Source organism: Engraulis encrasicolus, chromosome 5 (genome assembly GCF_034702125.1).
Source record: "Engraulis encrasicolus isolate BLACKSEA-1 chromosome 5, IST_EnEncr_1.0, whole genome shotgun sequence".
NCBI classification, from domain to species: domain Eukaryota; kingdom Metazoa; phylum Chordata; class Actinopteri; order Clupeiformes; family Engraulidae; genus Engraulis; species Engraulis encrasicolus.
Window position 1 is genome coordinate 27,408,545 of NC_085861.1, and position 16,968 is coordinate 27,425,512.

The 16,968-nt window shown below is 49.1% G+C and overlaps 2 protein-coding genes across 7 annotated transcripts in view; both read left to right on the forward strand.

Moving 5' to 3' along the window:
* Window positions 1-13,089, forward strand: part of arid1aa (AT-rich interaction domain 1Aa) — a 54,688-nt gene extending 41,599 nt beyond the window's left edge. For all 6 annotated transcript variants that reach the window (XM_063199036.1, XM_063199039.1, XM_063199037.1 and 3 more), the window contains 5 exons: window positions 78-174; window positions 463-1,737; window positions 2,169-2,409; window positions 4,814-4,944; window positions 8,827-13,089. In XM_063199036.1, coding sequence (XP_063055106.1) covers window positions 78-174; window positions 463-1,737; window positions 2,169-2,409; window positions 4,814-4,944; window positions 8,827-10,908 — 3,826 coding nt within the window. In that variant the 3' untranslated portion in view covers window positions 10,909-13,089. The remainder of the gene's footprint in view (window positions 1-77; window positions 175-462; window positions 1,738-2,168; window positions 2,410-4,813; window positions 4,945-8,826) is intronic.
* A 717-nt stretch (window positions 13,090-13,806) lies between these two features.
* On the forward strand, window positions 13,807-16,944 carry pigv (phosphatidylinositol glycan anchor biosynthesis, class V). Its single transcript, XM_063198123.1, has 3 exons — window positions 13,807-14,190; window positions 14,461-15,633; window positions 15,912-16,944. Exons 1-3 carry the CDS (start codon window positions 14,122-14,124, stop codon window positions 16,206-16,208), a joined length of 1,539 nt encoding a protein of 512 aa, XP_063054193.1. The 5' UTR covers window positions 13,807-14,121; the 3' UTR covers window positions 16,209-16,944.
* Window positions 16,945-16,968: the final 24 nt, after the last annotated feature.

Consider the following 16,968-nt stretch of genomic DNA (forward strand, 5'->3'; position numbering starts at 1 on the left):
GTGCTGTGCTGGTTGTCAGGGCTGGTTTTCTGTGTGTTTCTGAGGTGGGTGGTTCTTTTTCTCCCTTCTGCACTCAGGCACGATTCCTATGGTAATCAGTATCCTGGTCCAGGGGCGCCACCTGGTGGTCCGTACCCCAACCAGCAGTCAGGAATGTACCCCCAGCAACAACCGGTGAGTTGGCCGCTGCCGCTTTCTTTCACATTGTGTTCCTACATATATACATATATATATACATGCTACATATAAGCATTGGAATGATGTTGACACCACCTTGTTCTATATGGTTGTACCACATACTTGTAATGGAAAAGGTTTGGTTTGATTGTATCAATTGTGCATTCATTTGGAGATCTGATTGTTTAGCTGGATGGGATGTGCACAAGGGTAGATTATCAGAGAGACCTTATATCTATTGGTTTTATAATCGGTGTTTGCATTTTGAATGCACCCATCACACAGAACTACAAGCGGCCTGGTGATGGTGCCTACCCGCCATCGAAGCGTCACGAGGGGGAGATGTACAGCGGGCCCTTCACTTCCCAGCAACAGCAGCAACAGGCACAGCAGCAGCAGCAACGTGAACAGCAGCAACAACGTGAACAGCAACAACAACGGGAACAACAACAGCAGCAGCAAGTGCAGCAGCAGCAGCAGCAAGCGCAACAACAACAACAACAACAAGCGCAACAGAGAGAGCAGCAGCAGCAGCGGGAACAGCAGCAACAACAAGTGCAACGGCAGCAGCAACAACAACAACAACAACAACAGCAGCAAAGAGAGCAACAGCAGCAGAGGGAGCAGCAGCAGCAGCAAGAGCGTGACCGGGAGCAGCGGGAGAGGGAGCGCGAGCGGGAGCAGTCGTCCACTCCGCTCTCCGCTGCCTCGACCGGCTCCGCCTCCAGCTCCACCTCTGAGCCCAGAGCCTCAGGCCCCGGATCCGGTCCAGGACACGCCCCCAGTCCAGGTCCAGGCCCGGGTTCTGGATCTGGATCTGGACCTGGATCATCTGGCTCTGGCTCTGGCTCTGGCCCAGGCTCTGGTCCCAGCTCTGGCCCTAACCAGCAGCCGGAGATGTTAAGCCATGGTCCAGGTCACGGGCCGGGGCATGGGCCCGGTCACGGTCCAAGTCACGGGCCGGGTCACGGTCCAAGTCACGGTCCAAGTCATGGTCCTGGTCACGGCCACGGTCACGGACATGGCCATGGTCACGGGCCGTTCGGCGGTGGCTACAGCGGGTCCGAGCGGAGGCCCCAAGGCGGCCAGTTCCCATACCCCTTCGGCCGGGAGCGCATGCAGGGCGGCTCGGGCCCAGGCTCCCAGGGCTCCATGTCCTCCCAGATGATGGGCAGCTCCATGCAGTCGGGCCCCGACGGCCCCCAGTCAGGCATGTGGCAGGGCCGAGGTGGTGGTAGTGGTGGTGGTGGTGGAGGCCGGGATGGGGGTGGTGGAGGCGGAGGCGGAGGAGGAGGTGGAGGCGGAGGAGGAGAGATGGGCTTCTCCAACTTCCCCAACCGCCAGGGCCCCAACCAGCAAGGCGGGCCTGGCTTCCACCACGGCATGAACCGCTCGGAGGAGATGATGTCGTCGGGCGAGCGGATGAACCACGATGGCCAGTGGCAGGGTCAGATGGGGCCGCGGCAGCCCCCCTACGGCGGGGGAGGCTCGGGACCCATGGGCCGCTCCATGCAGTCCAACTACCAGTCGCCGCAGTCCATGCAGAACCACATTCCACAGGTCGGTCTCTCTTATGCACCGCAGACACCTAAATTAAATACAAAAAAAAAAAAAGACCATTACTGGACTGGTACATATTGGTATCTCTGTATATTATTGCCCATATTAGAGCACTGTTTGTAGATATTGATGTGTGTAATAGGCCTCCACACTGCTGCCATACAAAGTATTTATTGAATTGTGTGTCATATTACATGCACATGTTGTGTATTGGATTTGTGTAGAAAGGTATCATTGACATGGACAAATTTCCAGTACGTGCCCAACAAGTGCATTTGGCCATGCATATAAGTGTACATGACCATGCATATACACTAACTTCACGATATGTTACTTGACTGTGACTCTAATTGCTAATTGCATATACAGTAACTTCACTATATGTTACTTGACTGTGAATCTAATTGCTTCTCCTGATCTGATCCCTGCAGGTGTCCAGCCCCTCGCCCATGCCCCGGTCCATGGAGAGCCGGACGTCGCCCAGCAAGTCCCCCTACATGCAGGGCGGCATCAAGATGCACAAGGCCGGGGCGCCGGTGCCCGCTTCGCACATAGTGCCCTCGGCCATGCAGTCGCCGCTCATGCGCAGGGACATGCCCTTCCCGCCGGGCTCCGTGGAAGCCAGCCAGCCAGTGCTCAAATCCCGCCGACGCCTCACCATGAAGGACATCGGTAAGTGCCAGGGAAGGAGATTGCCCACATGGCATGCTACACTATTCCTTACTCATGCATGGCTTTTTCGAAATTGCTAATGAGGTATCCAGAAGCTGAGGACATCGGTGAGTGGCAGGAAGATGGTCTACAAGCTCCGGCGTTCCTTACTAATGCATGACTTTTTTTCGAAATGTCAATGCGTGAATGACATTTGGAAGTGGTAGGGTAATGCCTTACCAGCGCTACCCAGGTAGCTGAGGTGGTTGAAGAAGTTTCGCCATGAATTTGCTTTATTCTCTCTGGACGCGGCATTGACATGTTTGATTTAGCTAATCACATAACGGCTCTTCAGAGATATGAACGTTCCAATTGTTTTTTCGCAGAACCGCTTCATAGCTCATTACCATAATGTTATCTTTACTGCAATCGTAAAAATTGGCTCTGGTCGCTCCTGGCGAATTCGCTCTGGCAGCTTTATTCACCTTCCCTCCATAGAGAAATAATGACTTCCGTCGCCCAGGTAGCGTAGGTTGCGGTTGGGGTACACAGGGCATTATTGTCCGGAAGCTGTGGCCATTGGACTTTGGTAGGTGGGAGGGAGACGATCCAGAGCCTGCCATTTCATTTCAGATATATTGTACAGGGATCTATTCAAATTATCAAAATTACGGTTAAACTGGACCGGAGTTGAACATTTCCATAAGGTTCCTTGTTCTGCAGCACAAGTGAAAAGTAACAGCCAGAGGGGACAGTTACCAGGCCTACACACAGCATGCAATTTAATGGATTCTTGTAGCTTTTTGACATTTTTAATACATGAAGGAAACAAGCAAGTGGTAGAAAGCCAGTCCAGAGCCTATGAGGCCTTGCGTATTCTCAGCCAGTGGGAGCTGGGAAAACCTCAAATCCCCATTTCAGACATAATGTAAGTCAGTCAGCACATAAAGAACCAGAAACTCCTTATTTGTTAACATGATGCCACAGATGTCTAAAACGAAGGTGATGTATATAACCAGGGTTCTACGAGTTTTGGATGAGGAGGAGAAGCGAAATGGAAATACTACTGCAATCTTCATACAAATAGCAACTGCGTTCAACTGACAGTACAGAAACACTCATGGTATAAATCCTCCAACGGCTGTGTTAAGGATATGTGTTGTGAAAATAGATACCCAGTCTGCAGCGTAGTGGATATGTAATCCACATACTCTATGGCTACATAATGGCTGCTAGAGGTGCTAAACTCGAATCTTTGAGGCGTCCGGGTTGATTGGATCATTCCAAGGAGGGTACCCGGATTAGACGGATCAATCGGATCACACGGATCACTTATTTAAAATAAATATAAATACATAAAAAATGTATTTTTTAAAACGTTTCTGCCGTTAAGTAGCTATGCGCCTGGCCTTTGTTGTTCCATTTATCAATTCACGTTGATAAATCAAAGAGTAAGACAGTTTGATCAACAAAACTCACTTTATGAATGGAACAGTTCCTAAACTCATGCTGCGATCCGACCCACCTGGGTCTCCTCACTAAACATGCAACCACAACTCGAACAGCCTTTGGCAGCAGTGAAACGGCATGTTCCTGATTTTGCAATAAATACTGTGTGTGTTTGTATTTAAGAAGACTAAACGTCAAACATTTGGGAGCAGAAGTCTAGTTGAGCAGGGACAGTCAGGAGGCGAGCAGCAGATGACCACTCGCTTCGGCTGCCGAGTTGCCTTGCGACTCACACACTCGTGGCAAAAACGAAACTTAAGCGTTGATCCGATCCGTAGGGGATTCGCTGCTACCAACAACTCAGTCAGGATTCGTCTCACCGAGTCGCCGAGGGCGCCGCTGCTGAGTGACTCGGACGAGGGGAGTGACAGCAGCAGTGGCTTTAAAGACTATCTACGCTGTAACGCAGTGAGTGATAGTAGAGTCATGTCTGTAGACTATAATTTCCCTAAGAGTAGCCTACAGACTGAGATGTTAAAGCGTTGGCAGAGCACTATTAACATTAAAATGTAGACCTCAACAGAGTCAGAAGCACACGCATAGGGAGCGGGGATCCGCGACTCAAACACTCAATTGGCCACAACGTAGGCTGGACGGATCAAACAGGCTCGATGAATGACGAGGCGGGAGTTGGTTCAGTTTTACTCAGTGAGTGTTCGTGACTGAACAGCATACTAGGGAGATTAGAGAATGGCTGTTGTAGTCAACTAAAGAGGATATATTCCGGTTTCACAATTTCTCGCGTAACTGCCATTTTGTAGACATATTAATGAAATGCCGTCTGACCCGCCTTTGGCGGCTCAATGCACGACAGCCATCCGGTCTGTTCGGATGAGGTCTTGACCCGGATCTCCAACCGGATCCTCCGGGTTTTTTATCATCTCTAATGGCTGCATGACTGTCCCCTCTTCTCCAGGCACACCAGAGGCGTGGAGGATAATGATGTCTCTCAAGTCGGGGCTGCTGGCTGAGAGCACCTGGGCCTTAGACACCATCAACATCCTGCTCTATGACGACAACAGCATCTCCACTTTCAACCTCTGCCAGGTACGCCTAATAACCTTTTCACAACGCGTGTGTATGTGTCAGGGCTTGACACTGGCACCTGACAACCAGCCAAATGCTTGTAAAACTTAGCTGTGGCTAGTAAAGGTTTCAGTCTCACTAGCCACTTTGACAGGTAATTTATTCTTTTGGGGTGACACATCAGTAATTGCATCAATTGTTTGTATGCAAATGCAAGAATATTGTAAAGAAAAAAAAAACTGACGACACACTTTGGCTAGCAGAAAGACGGAATGACTAGTGTCTCGGGGAAACCACTAGCCACAGTGGCCGGTGAGCAACAAAGTTAACGTGAAGCCTGTGTTTGCGTGCGTGCGTGCGTGCGTGCGTGCCAGTCCAGTAGGTTACTTTCACTCGTTAATTCAGTTGTTGTTGCACAGCAGACCTCATGTAATGTAATATTTCATTCTGCTAATAACCTTAAGATGAACACCACATCCATGCAGATCAGGGATTAAAGTTTTCCGTCGCTACGACGGATTTCCGTCAACTGGATGTTCGTTTGGACGGATTTCCGTCCGTATAATTTATGTCAATTAATTCACAATTTTTACTTTCCAACTGAACACAAATCGAGAGCACTCCTGGTCATGAGAAGGTGACAAGAGGTGTTTGGTGTACGGATTTAGTTATACACTCCACCACTGGTGTGATAGGCCTACAACAGATTCACTCATCAGTAGTTTTGAGCCATCCCCGTTCTTCCCAAAAAAAAAAAAAGAAGTACAGCACGAGCGGTGAACAATTCGGTAGCGGTGCAGCGCGAGAGACAAAAAAATTGTTGCTGATGGCAGAAAAGAAAATAAGTGTAATATGTCTTTAAAGTGCAATGACAATCGTTAAACGAGTTGGACTGAGATTCCAATATGGGCTAATAATGCATATGCATGGAATGCATAGCTAGAAGAAGGTAGGACACGTTTCCATTATCGTTGCACCTGCCGGGGCAGATTGTTAGAAAAAAAGAATAGTTTACTTCGACTGCGCATGATGTCTTTTTCATGAAGGGTTTGCATTTTAAGCATTGTGGCTTTTACTAACATTATTCATAGCCCCAATGGGACGGCTATCATTGGCAGCTAGCTAGGATACCACGCGTTTCATCCTCAAAGTTTAGCGCGTTTGACTGGCTGCGTAAAAGGGCTATGATAGAACTAGCTCTAGTTGTCTTTCTGACAACGGATACTTTACTGTCTCATCTGTAATCATAGCAGATTAACTTTGTTGTTGCCGATATATATTCAAGAAATAAGTTAAAACGTGGGTTTGCATTTTACAGGAGTCACTGTTGCTATCCCAGGCAGAGCCAATATTTTATGCCACGTCTTGTTCTGGGAAGCAGTGTCCTGATGGGTGGACTCATATGGTCGATAAATGCCGTTTCGATGTTTGTTTCACTTTCAAGGCTTGTTGTAGGCTATTGTTTGATGCTATTTTTGCTAACTGGAATAGTGTGCAGCAACAGTTGTGTGTGCGTGCTTGTTTTTGAGTGGCCCAACGTCTGTGTCCATCTTCTCGGACTATGCGTTTCGTTTGAGTTCAGTTATTTGCGCACTGCGCACAGGGCTGATGGGTGGGCGATTTGCCTTGATTCGAGTGGAAAGTTGCGCGACAAGCTTGGGAAAGTGTGTTACTTTTGTTAAACGATAGACGTCTGGCTGTGACTGTGTCGTGTCTGCGTGCGTCGTGTCAGCTTGTATGAGAGAACACGAGTGCGTGCAGGAATTAGGGACGTTTTTTATATCAATGGTAAGCGTGTGCCTGGCACCGCACATCGAGAGGCAAAAAAGTAGCCATAGGTTTTCAAAACGGTAGAACACAGAGGCAGACTACCGTCCGCACCCTGTTTGTAACGTCAATAAGTTGTTCGTAACAGGATGAATAGTGAAAAAGGGTGAAAAACATACAAATAACCAACAACTAGTTTTCTCCCTCTGATTGCTATGACCAGACAGTGCATTGTTTTTTAAATGTAAGAAATACAACTGCAAGCAATGCGCACCAGTGCTTTCACCAGAACAGTGTTTGCCCATTCTGATGTGAAAGACAAAATATACCGGTAGCCTGCTACTACTACAACAACAACAAAAAACATAATGGGATCACTGTATCAACTCATTGCAATTCCAAGTCAATAATTCTGTGAGATCAGCTACCATTTTGAAGCAAAACTCATTGTGAATCCATTCTGCATAATGTTGTGAACAATTCATAAATAATGGGTAGAAATAAGAGGAAATAACCAAAACATGCCCCAAATTGCAGTTCAGTGCAATCTGGTGGCCTAGGCCTGCCTCCTCTCCCTCTTTCCATTTTTGTTGTATTTAGGAATTGGCATCTGTAAGTAGAGGTGCTCCGATCACCATTTTTTGGCCCGATCACCGATACCGATCACCAAAAATCTTTATCTGCCGATTACCGATCATTGCCGATCACAAAAATGATTTCCTATTTTTTTAATAGCATATTAATTATCCTTATTGAATACCATTTCTGCCCATAAACCAATCAATCTTAATTTGCACATGTCTATTATTAGGCTATTATTATTATTATTATTATTATTAATTATTATTATTATTATTATTATTATTATTATTATTAATTATTATTATTATCTTTCAGACTAGTGTTGGTAATACAGTCTACAGTATTAATCAATGTATAAGTTATTGCATAGAATAACTAAACTATTTAAGATTGAATTGAAACTGAAACATTACATCAAATAGGCTTCCACATACGAGAAAAAAACAACCTGTCGCTTTAAATAAGCAGCCTCGTGAGGAGAGCCCCTCCCCTCTCTGTCACCGTCCACAGTTCCAGTGCTCCACTGCCGTTTTGAATGTCTCTCTCAAGTTTTACCACATCTGTCGCCGTTTGGTGTTTCAGCGACTATCAAACTAATCAACTGACTGCCAATTACAACTTTGAAAACAATAATTGACATGTTTGTGCTGACAACGTGAAGTTGTCGCGTGCTGACCGAGGCAACTACACAGGTTATAACGTAAAATGGCTCACTGGCGAGTAATACTCAATCGCAAATTACATTGTCAGGTAAACGGCGCATGGATCGGAAAATCAGATCATTGTTGATGCAGATATGGTTATGAATGGTGGAAATGAAGGGGGGAATGGCGAAAAGTTATAGACAAGCAAAGATGCCTTCTTTTGGTGCACTTGCAGCTGTGCAGAGCCAGCGCCTACATGCAGCGCCAGGTGTAAAGGCAAATGGTTGCGTGAGGAATTTAATATCTCTCGATCGGTTTTTTGATCGGCATGTTTTTCCGATCACCGATCAGGCTATTTTTGGCCATTATCTGCCGGTCATGATCGGCAGCCGAGCAATCGGAGCACCTCTATCTGTAAGCATAGCATTGTAGGCCTACATCTGATTGAGCACATCTGATTTAGTACCTATAGGTACATTCATATTGAGTGTATACAGACCTACTTAGTGTATAATGAATATTCATTGTTAATGTGAAGTGTAAAGTTTTATGTTGGTTGAAGCTCTGATTTTGTGGCAGTTTTTGGTATTACTAGCACCCTCAAGACATAGGCCTATTCTGCTCTAGGCGACTGCCCTGTCTGCCTATGTCTAGCGCTGGCTCTGAGCCTCTGACACCATTCCTTGCGTAAAACCAGTGTATATTTCGTTACGAGGGCAGAGCCTGGCTACATTGGTTTTCGTAGGGTTACGGAGTGATACTCGATCGGGTACCTAACCGGTAAAAAAGTTCAGTCAGATGACTTTTTTTTGCTGTAATCCCTGTGCAGATGCAAGGCTTTTGTCCTGCACCTGACCTCACTGAGGTTGGTACGTTGATTCTTCTAAAAGCTCCTTCTGCTCCCCCGCAGCTTCCTGGCTTCCTGGAACTGATCGTGGAGTACTTCCGGCGCTGCCTGATCGAGATCTTCGGCATCCTGCGCGAGTACGAGGTGGGCGACCCGGGCCAGCGCACGCTGCTGGACCCCAACGCCCTGGTCAAGCTGGAGGCCAATGGCTGCCTGGACGACCTGGTGGAGGCCATGGAGGAGGGCGGGGACGAGGAGGACGATGAGGACGAGGACGTCACCGAACCGCAGCGTGCCACCTCCTCAGCAGACAACGCCACCACTACCACGGTCAAGCAGGAGGAGGACCGCGAGAGGGCCATCGACGGCGAGGACACGGCTGGCAAGACCGGCGAGGAGAAAGCCAAGGAGGCCACGTCGTCGTCCTCAAAGGAAGCTAGCAGCGGCAGCGCCACAGGGGCTACGGCGTCCTCTTCGGCGTCTGACCCGGCTGCGCAGGAGTCGCCACGGCAGGCCAGCAAGTTTGACAAGCTGCCCCTGAAGGTGGTGCGCAAGAAGGACCCGTACGTGCTGGACTGCTCGTCGCGCCTGGGCCGGGTCACCGAGTTCGACAGCGGCCTAGTGCACTGGAGCGTGGGCGGCGGCGACACCACTGAGCACATCCAGACCCACTTTGAGAGGCGGCGCGACCCCCCGACGCTGGCCCCTGCCACCACCAAAACCACCACCAGCCCTGCAGCGACCACCACCACCACCACCTCCACGTCCTCCAGCACCCAGGGTCAGCCCCTATCTTCCAGCAGCAGCACTAACAACATCAGCAGTAGCAGGAGGAGAGCAGCAGGCAAAGACAAGGACTTGTCAGCCACCGCCAGAGAAGACAAGAGCACTGAGGAGGAGGGAAAGCCTTCATCATCATCATCCTCCTCCTCATCCTCATCCTCATCGACATCGTCATCATCGAAGGCAGCCAGCAGCACTTCAGAGGCCCGCAAGGAACGCGGCTCTTCCTCGGACGCCACGAACGACATGCCGGCGGCGTCCACGTCCACGTTACAGAAGGACGGCGGCAGCGGATCGGCGGAGAGGGCAGCCAGTCCGTGTCTTGGCGTGCTGACGGACCCCATCATCCCGCGGCGCGTCACCACGGTGCTGGAGGACGAGCCGCACAGCAAGGACGAGGCGCCGCTCAGCACGCTGGCCGACTGGCAGGACTCGCTGGCGCGGCGCTGCGTCTGCGTCTCCAACATCGTGCGCAGCCTGTCGTTCGTGCCGGGCAACGACGCGGAGATGTCCAAGCACCCGGGCCTGCTGCTGCTGCTGGGGCGACTGGTGCTGCTGCACCACTGGCACCCCGAGCGCAAGCAGGCGCCGCTCACCTACGAGAAAGAGGAGGAGGCCGACGAGAGCACGGGCACCGACGCCGACGAGTGGTGGTGGGACTGCCTGGAGCTGCTGCGCGAGAACTGCCTGGTGACGCTGGCCAACATCTCGGGCCAGCTGGACCTGTCGCTCTACACGGAGAGCATCTGCCTGCCGCTGCTGGACGGCCTGCTGCACTGGGCCGTGTGCCCGTCGGCCGAGGCCCAGGACCCCTTCCCCACGCTGGGCGCCAACGCCGCGCTCTCCCCGCAGCGCCTGGTGCTGGAGACGCTCAGCAAGCTGAGCATCCAGGACAACAACGTGGACCTGGTGCTGGCCACGCCGCCCTACCACCGGCTGGAGCGTCTCTACGGCAACCTGGTGCGGCTGGTGGGCGAGCGCAAGGTGCCCGTGTGCCGGGAGATGGCGGTGGTGCTGCTGGCCAACCTGGCGCAGGGGGACAGCATGGCGGCGCGCGCCATCGCCGTGCAGAAGGGCAGCGTGGGCAACCTGCTGGGCTTCCTGGAGGACAGCCTGGCCGCCACGCAGTTCCAGCAGAGCCAGAGCTCGCTCATGCACATGCAGTCGCCGTTCGAGCCCACCAGCGTGGACATGATGCGGCGGGCGGCCCGCGCGCTGCACGCCATGGCCCGGGTGGAGGAGAACCACTCGGAGTTCACGCTGCACGAGTCGCGGCTGCTGGACCTGTCCGTCTCGCCGCTCATGAACTCGGTGGTGTCGCATGTCATCTGTGACGTACTCTTTCTGATTGGCCAGTCATGACAGCCGGGGGGAGCCGTGGCTCCACCTTAATAAACCTCTTCCTGGTTTGTCACCTCCCCCCCTCCCCTCCCCCCCCTCGTTCCTCTTCCTCCTCCACCGTGCCCCAATGCTCTTCCCTCCTCCTGAACATGCCCCGCCCCCCTGTGCATAACCCCAGCCCTCCTTTCTCCTCCCATGATGCACTGGTGCTGTGTAAAGAAAAGGGGAGCGAGTGGGGAAGGAAAGATACTTCTTTGTTTTTTTGTTTGTTTGTTTGTTTTTTCTTTGGTCCCGCCCCTCCTTCCTCCCTTCCTTTTTATTCACCCCACCCTCCATTGCCTCCCCTTTTTTTAATTTATGCAAATCTTCAGTTCCTCAGTCCCCCCCCTCGCTCTCCTCTCATCCTCCTGTTCCGACCGTTCGATTCCACGTCTCCTTCGCTGTGCCTCAGTGGAAGAGATGATGTCATAAAGAGTTGCTGTGGATACTGACCTGCTGTGTGGTAAACTGGCACACGCTGAACTCTGAATCCCCCCACCCTCCACCCCTGACTAAGATGACACGGACCCCTGGTGTATAAACCTTTGCTGCCCACAAAACAGGGGGAGGTTTGCGGAAGATGAGGGGAATTCTGGGTAGGGGAATACTCTTATTGTTATTTTTTAATAAAAAAAGTTAAAATAAATAAACTAAATAAATAGTTGACAGAACACAAAACCACAAAAACACACACCTGAAAAAAAAAACCACCACACACAAAAAAGGACAAACTTAAAAAGAACTGTAACCAAAGTTGCTGTCACGTTTACAGTGAGTTTGGGAAAAGGAGGAGAGCAGGGGTGGCTGTTTCTGTGTGTGTGTGTGTCTCACCCTGGCCCAGTCTCTCTCTTTGGGGGAAGAGGGGCGGCAGGCCGGGGAGGGCCATCCATGGAGCGGTCCAGGCTCCGGTCCGTCATCGGAGTCCAAGCAGACTTGAGAGATGCAGCATGTGGGAGGGTTGTGTGTGGCCTCTCTGGAAAATGGTGGGCGTTGTCACTGGGGGGGCAGCGCCAACACCACCACCAGGTCCCTTTCTCATTGGACAAGAGCAGACGTCATAGAGAGGGGAGGTCCGGGCAGTAGATTGTAGTCATATTTTTTTTGTTTGTTTTTTGTACAGTGCTTATTACAACTGTACCCTTTCTGTAACACTGTTTCACATTGAGATGATATGATGATGATGATGATGATGATGATGTTCATGATTATGATGACGCTGATAATTATGATTACTCAACGATAGTTTTTAAAAGTGGGGGGTAAAAGAGGAAAAAAAAACACACACATACACAAGAAGTTTTTAACGGTGAAGAGAAGAAGCTCCAGAAAAGCTTTCTCCCCAAAGGATCGAGACCCTACAACACCCTTACCTCCTCTCTTAAAAAAAGCAAACCCTTGATTGTATGAATTGACCCTTATGGAAAAGAAATCACATTTTAGGACTGATTTTCAACTTAAGAAACAGCGTGGGCTGTTGTGTAAATAAGATGTTGTACATTACACTTTCTCTCTCTCTCTCTCTCTCTCTCTCTCTCTCTCTCTCTCTCTCTCTCTCTCTCTCTCTCTCTCTCTCTCTCGCTCTCTCTCTCGCTCTCTCTGTTCCCTATCCCACTCCCCCTACTTCTCTCTTGCTCTCTCGTTCTCTCCTCTAATTCCTCTTGCCCTCTTTTCCTCTCTCTCTGTCTCTCCCTGTCCCTCTCACTCTTTGTCACATTCTTATGCTACTTCTCACTGTTTTTATCTATGAAGAATGGACATCCACACTTGAGTTGGGTTCATTGCATCAGAAACTCTCTAGGTATATCAGATCCCCTCCTCCCCCTCCCCTCCCCCTTCGGCTTCTCTCCACCGCTCCTTCTTAGAACAGCCGACACAGCTGAAATATTTTAATTTCATCTTGTGGTACAACAAAATAAACTCTAGATGAAGAAACACAGAAATTTGAGATTTTTTTCTCTCTCTCTCTCTTGCTCTCTCTCTCTCTCTATCTCCAGTGATATGGATTCTGCATATTTGTATTTCAGACTATGTAGCTAAAAACTTAATGTAAATTCCTTTCCCCCCCTTTTTGGCTCAATGAATATCATTTATTCAGTATGAAATCTTTATACTATATGTTCCATGTGGTAAGAATAAATGTACATTAAATCTTCGTAAGATGTTTGTGATTGCTTTATTCATTTCATTGTTTGCTTCCATGCTAATGCCAGCATTTTTTATTACTGTGTAGATCATTCTTCCATACCATGAAATGTCTTGTGTATATTATGTTCTACTGGATTTCACAAGTAGATGCACATTGCACATTCAATATTAAAATCAATATACTGTTCACATTGTACATAGGTCTACAGCACCGGTCTACAGTATATAGATTACACTGAAGCCATAGAGAAGTAAGAGGAAGGCCCATAGATGGCCAGCATGCCACACTTTTCTGTTTGGGACAAGGTTGTGGAGCGTTCAAGACAGTCTCAATCGACATGAAAAGGCGATCAGGAGAAAGTAAACTATTTCACCCAGGACTTACTATGGTGGTATTTTAGTAACACTAGGAGTGAGGGCCACAACGCCTAACAGCTGATGGGGCCAGACTGATGCATAGAAAATTAATAGGCAATGTAGGTGCATAAATAACAACTCTGTATTCCTGAGTTAGCTTGAACAGCATTTTCAGCTAATTAATGGTGAAAAATAAAATAATTGTCCTTCGTGGTACACTCTTTGCTGGTGACTGAACACCTTTTAGACATTCATTGTGCGACTCGATTGCAAGTCTATGATAATCAGGCAACCACAAACCTACCGGTACATGCTGGACTTTTATTTTGACGATCCACATGAGACCCGGAAGTGTATTGGACTGTTATGAATATTGTTTGGACTGGTCATTGGTTGTGACGAGTTCAGCGGTTTATCTATTTATTCCTGTAAATTGCAGTGAAGCATTCAAGTGCAACCCTTGCTTATGGTGGGCATAAACGTCAGTCTCGTTACAACGTTTAAAAATGCTCCGTTGACATGTACAAGCACTTTGTAAGTTCAGCAGGAAGTACGGCGAACGTGCCTAATTGGCAAGCGAGTGTTGGCTTTCTAGTGATGTTTTCAGAGAAATTGAGACAACGGTTACGTATGAGTTTCATGACTGCCAGGTGAAATTCACACTGAAGTCCCAATGAGCCTGAAGTGTGGAAAATGGCAACCGGTGTACGGGCTGTGGTGGGGTTCGCTGTCTTTACCAGACTGGGATCTCTGGCACTGCAGGTGAGCATCATGAAGTTGTGTTAAGCTTCTATTTGCACATGTTTGGATCCGTCAAACGGAAGTATAAACACGTGTTTAATGTTCATGGATTATGAAAGCAATCGGATTCTATTTAGTAAAGGTGAAAGATAGCATTGCAGACACATTTCAAGCCATAGTCAATGTCTTTTCATGGGGGTATTCCGCCCTCTTGTGGCGACTTGTAGACCTATGCCATGGCAAGAAATAATAACCAGCTTGGCCACATTCTCACCCTTTACTGTCTTCTAGGCGTTGCTGAATAGTGCAATTCCAGACCATGACGCCGACGCCTTCAGCCCACCCCCAGCAGAGGACCCTCTCCTGCTGGATCCCGTTGCTGAGGTGCTGTTGGGGGGCCTTGGGCGCTGGGATGCCCAGCACTTCCTCTTCATTGCAGAGCGCGGCTACGTGTTTGAACACAACTTTGCATTCTTTCCCCTCCTACCCATCGTCTTGCGATGTGTCGCAGTTGTGCTGCTCTGGCCCCTTGCTGCCTGGCTGTCGCTGCACGGCAGGCTGTTGGTGGCTGTGGCGCTGCTCAACAGTGCACTGTTTGTACTGAGTGCGGCCGCCCTGTACGGTCTCGGCTGCCTGGTCCTCCAGGACCGTCGCCTGAGCCTTCTGTCCGCACTCCTCTACTGCCTGACACCTGCCAACGTCTTCTTCGTGGCAGGCTACTCAGAGAGTCTGTACGCAGCACTCACGTTTGGGGGTCTCTGGCTCCTGGAGAGAGGCTCGACCGCTAAGGCGTGCCTGGTGCTTGGGCTGGCCACGGGTGCCAGAGCCAACGGCCTGGTGAACTCGGGCTTCCTGTTGTACCTGTCCTTGAAGAGGGCTCTGTCTCTGGCCCAACCGCTTTGGAGGTCCTCTTCTAGAGATGGGTGGAATTTCATGCGGTGCATGTGGATAGCCTTTCGCTTCATAGCCACTGCCGTCATCTGGGTTCTGGTCATCTGTTTGCCATTTGCCATTTTTCAGTTCTACGGGTACACAAAGTTCTGCGAGACTCCCTCCACCCTGGAGCCTGTATCCCCCGTCCTCCTCTCCCTAGCCCAGGTGAAAGGCTACCGGGTACCAGACCCGGCGTCCCCTGCCCCACCCTGGTGCTCCCGACCCCTGCCTCTCCTCTACTCCTACCTCCAAGATGTCTACTGGGATGTGGGCTTCCTGCGCTACTTCCAGCTGAAGCAGATCCCCAACTTCCTGTTGGCGTCGCCTGTGTCGACTCTGGGGTCTCTGGCTGCCTACCTGTACCTCAGGGCCGACCCAAGGTACTGCCTGCGCCTGGGGCTTGCTGGCAGTGACGCGAGTAAGGAGAGGGATGAGAAGGCTCCGACTGGGTTCCACAGCAGGAGGGTGTTCGTGTACGTGGTCCATGCCACCGTGCTGCTGCTCTCCGGGTTCTTCTGTATGCACGTGCAGGTGAGTGTTCCCTCATCGTTGTATGCATTTTTCAGAGTGTGAATTGTTGGATACTGGGGGGTTATGGTTCTACCTGACCTACACACATACAGGAGGCCAGAAGGCAAAACAAAATGCCAGGGTTGGGACTAACAGGCTTTAACTAAATTGACATCCATCAAGATAAAACAACATACAGATGCATTGGTTAAATATATTGTTGCTACTAGAAATATACTGCAAGCTGAACATTAATTTGCCACTCGGTTATTATTTCTGATCGTCTGTATTTTCCTCAGGTTTTGACACGCTTTCTTGGATCGTCATCACCAGTGATATACTGGATAAGTGCTCACCTCCTTCTGTCCCATGAACCTTTGCTGGCAGACGAACACACCAAAGGAAAGAAGGAACGGATGCCTATTCACCGCCCCCTGTTTGGCATACCATGGGGAAGATTTCACCAAAATCCCATCACAGAATTATTGACTGCATGGACAGCAAGTTCATTTGTGACCAAGTGTATTTTAAGATATTTTATGTCTTATTGGGTGATTGGACTTGCTTTGCACTGTAACTTTTTGCCATGGACTTGACATCCCTGCTACTTGACGATCAATGTGGTCACTGTATGCATTTGAATTAATGCTTAAAATCGGTTGGATGGGTATGTTTGTTTTTTTCTATATGTAAGTGCCAATTACATTACATTACATTGCACTTAGCTGACGCCTTCATTTATTCAAAGCGACTTACGGTTATTACTTTCAGGGTATTGGTTACAGTCCCTGGAGCAATGTGGGGTTAGGTGCCTTGCTCAAGGGCACTTCAGCCATGGATGGAGTTGTCAAGGGGAATTCGAACCTGCAACCCCTAGATTGAAAGACCAACTCTCTAACCACTAGGCCACGGCTGCCCAAAAAAAAAACTTTTTTTTTTTTTTTTAGATTACAATCCATTTGTATGTGTGTATGCTGCCATACAAAGGCTGCCAACATTGAAACTGAGAAAAAAATGGCCTCTTGAGAGGTATTGGTATCAGGTTGGATATTGTAGTCACTGCAATTTGATGTAGCAATATATCTAAAGGCAGTCACATTTGGACCATAACGCTTTAGCACAATATAAAAGTGTCATAAGGACCATGTTCAGCCTAAACTCAAGTTTTACAAAATATTTAGTTATTGCACTTTGCCTTGTAGGGTTTGGATCTGTGTCATACCAAATTATGTGCTTGTGTGGGGAATGAATGCAGTTTATGCATTACTGAGTTGAAGTTGGCTTTTAAATGAACATCTTTCATATTGTGAACACAACGACATTTATTAAATATTCTCATTGTGCCATGTGCTGCAT

What these genes read in the sequence shown, in the direction of transcription:
- pigv (XM_063198123.1), top strand. Translation starts at nt 14,122, where the DNA reads ATGGCAACCGGTGTACGGGCTGTGGTGGGGTTCGCTGTCTTTACCAGA. An exon ending in TGGGATCTCTGGCACTGCAG is followed by an intron (nt 14,191 to 14,460) that starts GTGAGCATCATG and finishes ACTGTCTTCTAG; the next exon opens with GCGTTGCTGAATAGTGCAAT. An exon ending in TCTTCTGTATGCACGTGCAG is followed by an intron (nt 15,634 to 15,911) that starts GTGAGTGTTCCC and finishes TATTTTCCTCAG; the next exon opens with GTTTTGACACGCTTTCTTGG.